This window comes from Dermacentor silvarum, chromosome 8 (genome assembly GCF_013339745.2).
Source record: "Dermacentor silvarum isolate Dsil-2018 chromosome 8, BIME_Dsil_1.4, whole genome shotgun sequence".
Taxonomy (NCBI): domain Eukaryota; kingdom Metazoa; phylum Arthropoda; class Arachnida; order Ixodida; family Ixodidae; genus Dermacentor; species Dermacentor silvarum.
The window spans coordinates 113204586-113216122 of record NC_051161.1 but is presented as its reverse complement, the minus strand read 5'-3'; the positions used below and the strand labels follow the sequence as shown (position 1 = coordinate 113216122).

At 43.1% G+C, this 11537-nt stretch overlaps 1 protein-coding gene across 1 annotated transcript in view; it reads right to left on the bottom strand.

Moving 5' to 3' along the window:
• Positions 1-11537, bottom strand: part of LOC119462352 (protein MMS22-like) — a 151998-nt gene that overhangs the window by 77486 nt on the left and 62975 nt on the right. Inside the window, exons 14-17 of the mRNA XM_049672947.1 lie at positions 7897-7949; positions 6131-6196; positions 1701-1805; positions 1209-1224 (exon numbers count right to left, since the gene is read on the bottom strand). Coding sequence (XP_049528904.1) covers positions 1209-1224; positions 1701-1805; positions 6131-6196; positions 7897-7949 — 240 coding nt within the window. The remainder of the gene's footprint in view (positions 1-1208; positions 1225-1700; positions 1806-6130; positions 6197-7896; positions 7950-11537) is intronic.

The following is an 11537-nucleotide window of genomic DNA, read 5'->3' as shown; positions in this document are numbered from 1 at the left end:
CCGTATTGCAAATACCTTAGTATTGAATTCGTATTGAAAAGGTTGATTACACCAACCCCTAAAAGATATCAATGTTCCTAAGTGCGTGGGTTATGGAATATTCAAGGTCAATTTTGCAAGCCACTAAGAAAAAAACTATGATTTAGTATACGCATTGATTGCACGTACCTTGTGGCAAGGTTCTCTAAAAACTTGCATTACTTGCATCAGTTAAGTACTGATAGGTGGAATAGTTTATAAAGAAGATGAAGAAGACAAGTGTGCGTGAAAACAAACAGGAGTCTGCTAAATTTAGTACGCTGCTGGTTGCAGCACTTCTCTAACTGTTACACCCTAAAAGCGATTCACAAGGGTACTTCTGACCTGTAACAGTTCTATTGCACGACATAGAACAGTGGTGCAAATGTGTTGGAGCAAACCTTCACTGAAGGTACGAAATATAAATGAGACAGTGTTCCTAAAACCACGCTATGGACGAGGACAAAAAGTGCACAAACGAAATGATGCACATCGGCGCCTATCCTGTCGTTTGTCTACTTTTCATCCTCGTCCATAGCACTGTTTTGAGAACACTGTCAAGATGAACCAAATCGCCCAAATCAAGGTATTGTTGCTGAAAATAAATGATAGCATGTAAAAGACTGTACAACTTGTAAAAATATTGTTCATTACAGCAGAATTTCGTTTACCCTGAATAATTGTATATTTCTGTGTAAACGCTGCACCCTTAAATTTGGGCCTAGATAGATCAGAAATTTTCTGTGTATGGGCTGCACCACCCTTTCCTAAGTGTGTACCTCGTCCCTACAGCACATGTTGTGCTATCTCTACACGGTATGGATGCAGTGCATAAGGGTGCGTTGGTTCCTCTTCAGTTGTTTCTAGAGTAGGTAATCAACTTAAGCATTGTTGTTCTTTCTTGGGTTCTACATGCCAAAACCAGTTCTGATTATGAGGCACGCCGTAGTGGAGGGCTCTGGATTAATTTTGACCACCTGGGGTTCTTTATTGAGACCCTAAATTTGTGTCCCAGCACGCTACACCTTGTCCTGTTGCACTTGACCCCTGTGTAAACACATTTATGCAATGTATCTATGCTCAGGCAGCACCTGCTGCTGTGAGCTTCCCTCAGCACATGCAGTCTCCTGCCCTTCGTATGTACACTACACACATTTGTGCAGTAAGCGTTTGACATTCTCACACCACACCTGGCCGTGTTGCCAACTGTGGTGTGTCAGCAAACAACTGCACGTAATTCAACCAAACGATGACTGGCGCCTGCAGTACAGTTTGCATTTAATGCCTCCGTCTTCCTTTACAGCGGCGCTGAAAGTCTGTTAGATTGAAATTACGGATAAACACACTTTAGTATATTGAAACTAAAAGTACACGACATTTTATGGATGGCAAGTTATTGAAAAAGATTTGTTCCATTGAGGGTTTGCTACATCCAAGGTTTGATGGCATCGCATATCTCTTCTTAGCTTGGAATCCATTTAAGCACTGGTTTCCAAAAGCCAAAGCCCCTCAGTAGTAAATGCTCACTAATAAAGAAATCTCAATAACTTTTTGTTGCCTTTGAATGGGGACCATTATTAGCAATGACACTTGAGTTATTCCAAGCAGAAGAGAGAAATAAAAGCTGAAGTATTTGTGCCAGTGTTCTTCCAGGAGCCACTGGAATGGGAAGACGTCCTTACCGTCCACGCAGCGACTTCCAAGCACTGGTGACGCCCTCTGGGGACTGCCTGTGCAGACTGTGGGCTAGCAGCATAAGGAAGAGCTCATAGCTGTTCTCTGCCCCCCTGTGAACAGAACATGAGGCATGACTATTACAGGGAGGCAACATGATGGTTACCTCACTGAGCACACTTGGAATGCAAAGGCCAGCTTTGTTCCTTGCTTTTTTTTTTTCCTCTTTGCATACTAACCACAATGGCCTGACGACTTGCTCAAACAGTTTACAAGTGTCATAATGCTACAGCACAAAAATATGCTGACAAGAAACAAAGTAAGGATGGGAAGAGTGGCTTATGTCAGCCCCTACTACTTCTTGTCTGCATCATCCCGCACTTTACACCACAAAGATTTTCTAATTTTCAATCCTTCTGCAGCTAACTGTCAGGCTTGTTGTATCCATAATTTTATTGCACGTTTTTTAAGTAATCACATCAAATACCTCAAGCTCTTGCTTCATTTATCCAACACCTCCTTCTGGCCATCACAGTTTGCTTGCTGCTCACAAACTACTTTCTTTTGGGCAAATCCTAGAAACATCAGGCAAAATTTTTTGCTAAATTTCAGCATTTATAGCATGACTCCAGTGAATATTCGCTATTCGGAAAGTTGGAGGTGTATGTCGATGTTGCGGAGTCACATTACAGTAGGCAAGGGTGCGACACTGATTGCAAAGGGTTAACTGATTATTAAGATGGAATATGCAAGCAATAGGATAGAAACTATTTACACAGGCATCTAAAGACAACAAGTTACAATGAGGTTACAATTTTGGTCTTCTTTGAATCTTAGCCAAATATGCACTGAATCCCCTTCCAACAACCACGCACACACTTAAAAAGCTTCCTCAACATCACCCTCACACCATCGTTCGTCCAATCATACTGCAATGCGCTCAGTGTGCACACAACGGGGCTCCCAGCATGACACAATACAGAGTTCCAATGTCTTGAAATGACTGCCATAAACCCTTGCTGTGAAGGGGGCCTCTTATGTCACCACCTCGCAAGACACAGACCCAGAAGGAAAACACTTTCACGCTCGTTGGGGCATCTGGCCTGTTCACAAAATATTTTGGCAGGGGTGCGGTCAAGAGGTGATGGGTTGACTTCAAAGCCACGGCACTGCTTTCCCAAACTGAATGGCGAAGTCCCACCTAAGTTTGCCCGCTTACGCCCTCTTCGTAAAACACGGCTCCCCCACTGGCTTTAGCTCTCCGCCACAAGGCTTGTTGTCGGATCGCGCGTCTCCTTTGACAACCACTGTTTCTACATGTAGCCGCCCACACAAACAATGCTGAAACTCCACTACTACTGATGCAATTTTGTTGCCACTCTCAATGACTACCTACTGAAACTAGATACTTGTTGCAGTGTTCCAAAGTACTGCAAACAAGTTTATTATGATGCAGACCTGGCTTTTGTAAATTGCCTGTAATTTGTGTGAAATTTCAACAATGTATATTTGGATAGAAAATAGATACGAAGATCTGCATTGCTCTTGACGTTGGTCTAAATACGTCAAACAATGATTAAAAGGTTTACGCACAATGTGAATGCCTCTTCTGTCATTTATATGCTTGTAGCTTGTAAGGTAGGTGACCTCCCCAGTAAAAAAAAAAACAAAAAGAACAATTGACTCCAATTAGCTTTTCCAATAGGAATCAACTGGGACCAATAGGAACCAATCAGAAAATCCTTACTTCTAACCAGTTACGATTGGGTCAGAGGAGAAACTAATTGGAGTTGCCAACTGAAATGAACTCGACCCAATTGGAACCGATTAGAAAATCCCTAGTTTCAACTGATTACGATTGAGTCAAAGTGAAACCAATCGAGTCCGACTGGACTTGCCAATTGGAATCAACTGGGTCCATTCGGAAATCCTTACCTCCAGTTGGTTACGATTGAGTCAGGGATGCAACCAATTGAGTCCAATTGTACTTGCCAGTTTGAACCAGCTAGGCCCACTTAACATTTCCAACCGAGTCTAATTGGACTACCAATAAGAATAAACTAGCTAGAACCTAACCAACTGGGAAATCATACTTTCAGTTTATGAACCCATTCAAGGGAACTGGATGAGTTATAGCTACCCGTTATTTTCCGGTCTATAACTCGCACCTTTGTATAAGACGCACCCCTCTCAAAACAGCAGTTTTTACGGAAAAAAATGTATATAAGTCGCACCAGTGTATAAGACGCACCTGTTCGTTCGGTAAACGACTTAAAAAAAATTACAGTGACGTTTCACTCCGTGAATATTTCCACTCCAGGTGCATTTCTGCCGTCGTGGTTGCCGCGATGTTCCGTATAAAGTCCAAGGGCGATAACATCATCCCTGCGCGCTGTATGCTGTATGTGCGAGTGAAAGCGTTTGACGGTGAGCCGAATCACGCACAAGGGAAGAAATCGGGAAGGCAGCGTGGGAGGGAGGGGTGTAGCGCACGTATCTTGACAGCGATCTGCAGATGCGATGACTTCAGGGTCGGCCGACTCACGCTCGGCTTGCCGCCGCTTATGTTGCTGCTCCGTCCATCTCGCACAGCGCTCGGGAACGCGATCAAGAGAAGAACGCACCCAGCACCTCGATAGCAGGCACAGAACCCGCAGCAATTAAGTGAACCAGCGCGCTTCGCATGGCCATAACATCGAATCCGATTTTGACGGCAGTTTTTCCGGAAAAAAAAAAAAAAAAACTTACATAAGTCGCACTGTTCTACAAGACGCATCGACAAAAAATGCAGAAAAAAAAGCGCATCTTATACACCGGAAACTACGGTATATATGCATGCAGTACTAAGGCTATAGCAAACCTGTTTCTGAAAGATGGAATCCTATTTAGGTTTGCTTTGTGGGGTATTTAAGTGTACTGATATTACCCATTGGTACAATTGGTCATTCCAACCAATTGGTACCCATTGGGTACAATTGGTCACTCCCACAAAAACCAATTGGTCACGTTCCAGTTGGTTCAATTGGTCCAGTTATGTACTAATTTACGATTGAAAATTTTCCGATTGGTACCAATTGGAAATTTCCCAATTGGAGTCAATTGCTTTTTTGATAGGGTCTTTCAAGCAATACCTGCCATTTTTTCCTTTGTTCAAGTGTTAACCGAATTCAAGAAAGTGCGACTTATGCACTCAAACATTGGCCTCTTACAAGGCATGTGAGTTTGCACTCACACTGCTAAATTCACAGCCTTCTGTTTTCTGTAGCCCGTGCCCTTCACTGGTACAAGTGATGTACACGCATTGTCACAAATCTTCCTAGTGCCTTCTCAAGAGTTCACAGTGGCTGCTTGCACACATTACTGATGATTCATTGGTTGATTGATTGAGTGGTTGACTGATTGATTTTTTAAAAGCAATACTGGGTCTATGAGTGCTGAAATTGTGCTGTGTTGCACAATGTAGACAATGGCACCCTTTAATTTCAGGGGCCGTGCAAAACTGTAACACTTAATTTTTTTTTTTTTTTTATGGAGTGTTATGTTGCAAGCGGCTTGTAGCTTGACTGCAAGAAGTTAAATGTCCGTGCATCACTTCCCGACATGTTGCATGCTACCATGAGCATGGCAAACGACGGCTCGGTGACTCCTATTTGTGGTTTCTGTCCTTTTCATTTCATGCGCCATAGGTCTGCATTGCATAAAGAAACCAAAAGCCACTTGGTGCAGTTTGAACACGACCTATATGCATGTGTACCTTGCATTTTGCAAAATTTAGTGTCCTCCTTCACCCTAAACGCAGCCATTATTCCACAACCTTAGGGCGCATATTTGCAACACTTCTCTTATGTAGATGCTGTCTGCAACTGGTCGTCCTTGCAGAAATCGTGTCAGCCTTACTAAAACACTGGCCAATTAGAAAATTTTCCCACCCAAGAGAAGTTTTGTGAATATGGGTCCTGATGGTTTTTTAACAAACAAGTAGGAAGCTTGCAAATGCTATAGCGGTTCTTTCGCAGTAGACCTTCGAATGAAAAACAACAAAAGCAATGCCACTACTTCAGGCACCAATGAATTATTGATGTCAAAGATCGCATTAGTCGGTTCTGCATAATCCAAAATGTAACAGCGCAACTTGGGACAAGGACAAGAACTGTAGAAGAGAAAGTCTGTGACCATATGTACGGTGCGAGGAAGACCAGACGGACAGGAGTAGATGCACACATCGCTGACTTTAAACAAATTTTTCTTGAAGGTCAGTGCTGTGTGCAGTGATTGTTGCCAGTCTTTTCTTCCTTGCGCTGTGCTCTTTATAGTCATCAAGCACCAACAAGCTCAATACTGCACCTTTTTGAATGAGAACCAATCAAGTTCGGTAAGAGAGGACATTGTCCTTTCATTCTGCTCAGCTAGTCTAAGCAAAAGTAGCAGTTGCACTTACCTCGCTCCCAGGTCATTTATGTCAACCAGTGCCCTGGCACGGACGTGCATCTGCTGGCTTGTTTGGCTGCAAACAGAAAATAAATTTTTCTGAGTGCCCATTTGCTGACAGGCAGTCACTGCCACCGCTCACCAATCTAAATGAATGACCTTCTTACTGGTTCTCACTTTGTACAGCTACTAATATCATTAGAAGCTCATTTCTATGATGTTTTTGACTGTGCTTTCTATGTATTCATGTCAACAGTGCTAAAAGTTGGCTGCTAATGATTCACATTTTACTATTGACATTGTTCTCTTTCCTACACTGATTCTTTAACATTTCTGATTAAACTAGCTGCGCTAAAGTGACTGGTTATCAATTGTTTGTTTGTTTGTTTATTTATTTATTGAGTTTTCACATGCGCATATGAAAGAGGCAGGGTAACGTCATTATATGAGCTATTAGCAAATGAAAATGCATGTGATTGTTATTAGGGGGGAATGCCATAGTGAAATGCTGCATCCCCTGCTGAATCCAGTTCAATTTTTGCCACAATAAAAAAACCTTGTGGCTCTCACTCTCACTGGGTCAGAGACTTTTATTCTATCTGTTGATACTGACAAAACCTAAAGAGACAGTGCCTTGAGGAAGTCACAGATAAGAATCTCCAGCAGAGGCTCTATTGTGGACATTGCACCATTTCTTTCGAGACGTTATGTAGGCCCGACGCGTACAAAATGGTGCTCACGGCCCCGAATTACATTCTTAACATGACGGAAATTTGATGTTTTGCCTAAGAAATTGAAATGGAGGCAATGAGCCTAATGTTCTCGATAAAGCAAAACAGTTTTCCTCCTTAGTAAAAATAGAGCAGCTAGATTAAAGCGTACGATTATTCAGTCAAAAATGCCTCTAACTTTCATTGTCTTTTGCACACAAGCTGTCCTCTGCTTTATTAGCCAGGATGCATGTCACTGAGAAACTGAATGAGTCGTTGTATATCGGTGCCAATGTGCTTGCTTCCTGCCTTGAGACAGCATAAGCGACCGACCAGTGGTGAAGAGCACATGTTGCAGGTCACGTTATCGCTGTCTTGTGAAACGCAAGTGACTCGTCCGACTCGGTTGGCTGAAATGTGGTCGAATATCACCGATAGCGATGCGTGCGCTACAGGTATTCGCATGTGCGGTGCAAGCGCCGGCACTGCGTTCTCTTGTTCACTTCACTGCTTACTCACACCACGTGATCAAGCTTTAAGGCGCCGTCTTGCATACAATTCTTTTATAAATTAAAAAGCTGCCGTAGTCATAACCTCTGATGATGTGAAAAGTCATTAACTTGATTACAATACAAATGCGGCAGTGAAACATGCAAAAAGTTGCAGAAGATTTGTAATGTCCACCTAATATACAGTCGAGCCCGTTTATACTTAACTCAATAGTTCATTATATATGAACTCACCCTTAAAAACATTCAAAAATTAGCTTGTGTCAGCAGTTACAATTCTGCAGCACTTTGGTCTGAAAGCCAAATTTTCAGTGTCGTATTTGCTCCTGGTGCGTTACCGCACCTAGCTGCAAACTTCCGTTAGAAAAGTCCATCTAAAGAATAAATTCGGCACCGTGTGGCTCTTTCAAAACGGCACCTCGTTCCGATCACCTGTCCCTTCGAAACTGCAAGCGCAGCAGCCAATTTTTTATTAGAGAGCTTGTGACATTATTTTACTACCAGTGGGACATGCTTGTATTCTGCACCACCCGTCGTGGTTTCAACCATGTTCTCACCAGATTACTTGGAATGCTTGGACTCCACTTGAACCGGTAAGAAAATTTTCATTCTGTAGAAAAAGGGAAAGAAAAGATGTAATAAGCACTATAATGTAAGAAAAGACATGCTATGCAGACTGCAGGCGCGTAGCCAGGGGGGGGGGCTGATGGGGCTTCAGCCCCCCCCGAAATTTTTTAGTGCGGGCATGCACCACCGACCAAAACTACCACCGACGCCGGCAATCATTCTGGATTTTGTCTACAATGTCTTTTTCACGCTCGAAAAGACATTTCGGCACGAACATTGCGAACTCGGGCTGGATTTCGTGACAATGCCCTTGCACCTGGAGTCACGTAACGCAAGGAGCCCCATCCGAGCACAAACTTTCAACGGCTTTTCGATAGCGAGCGGGCGCGTTGCGGCATCTCGCAGTGGCCGCGGAATATACAGAGCGCATGGATTTCAATTACGAAACTTTATGGGTATAAAGTTCTCATAAATTTTTGACGCGAAAGGTGCGCTGACATTTCCAAAGGCATTCTTTAAAAGATTTTCAATTCTACAACTTTAAGGGGTTAATGTTCTTATAAACTTGGGCCAACATGCGCGCACTGGAACGCTCGTGTCCAAGCCGTTCCATAAATGGAAGCGCGCGCTCGCAATCTCCCACACACACGAAAATACTAAATATCACCGTGACTGTCAGCTAGCAGCTGATAATTTTCTCCAAACATTTTCAGGAAGCGTGCAGAATGTGATTGATCAGCTGGACCAGGGCAGGCAAAGTAAATTATGAGAAAACAGAAGAAAGTAAACGGCCTATTATTGATAATTTTTTTTTTTTTTTTTTTTTTTTTTTTTACGGGCGACAAGGTCTGGCTCTCCGTGGCCACAGGGACAGGGGCCCTATGGATTTAAGCAATGCCCCTGCTGAAAATACAGGCATTTTCAGAGTGCTTCTTCGCATGCGAGCTGATTGTGGAGATACATATCTGAAGAACCATTTGGAAAGTTGCCCCAGTAATGCCTCGTATTTAGGCCCAGACGCACAAAACCAAATTATAGAAATTTGTGGTGACATTATCAAAGAAAGCCTAGATTCAAAAGCAGGCTGCTTCTCCATACTTCCTGACGAAACGACGGACATCGCTGGAATCGAACAGCCTACTGTTTCTGCAAGGTACCTAAACAAGTATGCCAACGACATCAAGGGAGTGTTTTAGGTTTTAGCACTGGAATAGATGCCCATCTCTCATTGCGACAGCAGGTTCTATGTAAATGTGTAAATACTGCTGCAGCTTCTAGTCACCCTTCCAGTGACCACTGCCAGCGCAGACAGAATATTTTTTTAACAAGAGTTTACTAAAAAACTACTTGCGCTATACAATGTCTGTGGAACGCACGGTTAGGCTGGCGCTTCTATACACCCACAGAGACGTCGGCATCAGCGTGTCCGAAGTCATTGACCGCTTCGCTCAACTTTCCCGTCGAGAGAAGTTTGTCCTTTAGATAGCGAAGCAGCAAAAATCAATGCAAGTAAAAAGCACTGTTCCTTCAGGCCCATAAGTTCTTAATTATGAAAACGTATGACCGTTCATTAGCTTTTAAAACCGCAGAAATTTTCGCCGTTTATTCTAGCAGTTAGCATCATGATCATAATTATCACGCGAATACAAAAATTACGAGAATACCAATAACCAATTATGACCGACCTTGCTCATTGAAAGCCCGGCCCACGCGGCGTTCGCCAAAAACACACTCGGATATTGGGAACTTCAACTTGCCACATCATTTGTGGCCTTCGCTTGTCCTTTTCTTTCATTTTCAGCTACCTGCTTTTATTTCTTTTTTGAAACCAAGGAATACCCTCCTTTAATTTTGGGTGCAGAATAATTGTTGGCGTTGTGCAGGCAGTTAAATTATACATTTTCGTACTGATTTATGCATTATTCCTCTATTATTCTACCCACATGGCGCTGTCGCGACCGCTGCATGGCCCAAGTACATATCACGATTTCTGCGATCATAGTTATGTCCTTGCCTAGATCATCTGTCTTTCTGTGCGCAAAGTTTACTATGTGTGACTGAGCAACATGTTTATTTGTCTTATTTGACGCATTATATACACTGACGTTTGCTTAAATACGTAGATTTATTGGAGACTCGGACGTATTCTTAAATATCTTATTGCGAGGTTTTGTGTATACAAGCAGTGAACTTTGTTTCCAGCGACTTTTTTTTGCCCTTTAACGAGTTGTATCTTCGCATTTGTATATTCCATTCTGTCTTCGCAATTTCTAATATATACTTTGCAGAACTCCCACTTTTTATTTGTACTCACTGGTGCGAGTATTATCTCGGTGTAATTACAATACACGACGAGTTACAGCTGCTCCTGCGCAATTGATTGCAACGAGGGATAGCGTCAATGAGGTTTCTTCCTGGCCGTTGTATATGTAGAAAAATGTAAACAAGGTTATTGAGTGACAAAGATTCATCAAAATATTTGTCCTCAACTTATTCATTTCATGGCCTTACGTTTTTCATTTAAGCTGCATGCACCCAGGCCGCCGCCGGAAGCCAACTGATTCCGGCCGACGTCTAGGGGGGAGGTAGACGGTGAAAGGGAGAGCTGATTCTCACCCCGATCACCCATACTCTCTGACGGGTGCAAATAAAGTGCTTTCTCTCTCTCTCTCTCTGCACTGCTTTGCTGGTTTCGAACTGATATTGACCCTTTTCGCGGAAATCCCGTGGGCGCTGCCATATATGATCACGTGGTGACGCATCCATTGCTTGCCTAAACTGCCTCCGTTGCCTCCTTGTTTACAATGGAAGTGTATGACGCCCGCGCGGCTTAGAAAACCTCTGTATTCGGAGATATCATAGACGGTGACTAGATGGACGACACGAAGCTTTGATCACAGCTTCAGAGAGCATGCAAAAGCGCTTTCTGAGCTGATTAAGCTATGTCCAAATGGCATAAGCAGCGTATATGGTGCTTGTTCTAAAAGCGGGGCTAAATATGTATTCCATGCTGTCCGATTATGAATTCAGTCAAGATTAGTGCGTTTTGCTCTTTGTTCTTTATTCGGCAAATATTTTGAAGCAGTGGCTTGTCAGTTTCTGACTCAGTGAAGTTCCTCGGTGCGGCCACTTTCTGATTATTTTCTGCCTAATCACTCGCGGGTGTGCTCAGTTCCGAATCCGATAGATTTGCTCTTGCAGCGCACAAGGCTTGAAACGTAGCTGTTTTGTACATTGTAATACCTTGTAGCAAATATATATTACAGCTAGTAACTTGCTTACTCTTGTGGACCATCACGAAACATTCAGCTTCGACCATTGGTGCGCCATAGGTGTATTCCGTCCTTTATAGTGTGTAAACAGTGCGCAATATATTCAAGTGTGAGTCCATTCACTTATTCTTGATACGTCGGCGATAGTGTGGGCGTCAGTTTTCCTGCCATTGGGGTCAGATGTGTATAGAAAACGTGCGCGAAACTTACTATGACAGGAAGCGGCGCTACTCCCTTTGTCATTGTTTAACGAGTGGTACTCATTCTTGCCGACGTTCTGGGGATGAAGCCCTTTCTTTGAAGGTTAGCGATACAAGGCTGGCGGATGAGCAAATTTCTGCATCCTCAAGAAAAGCCGT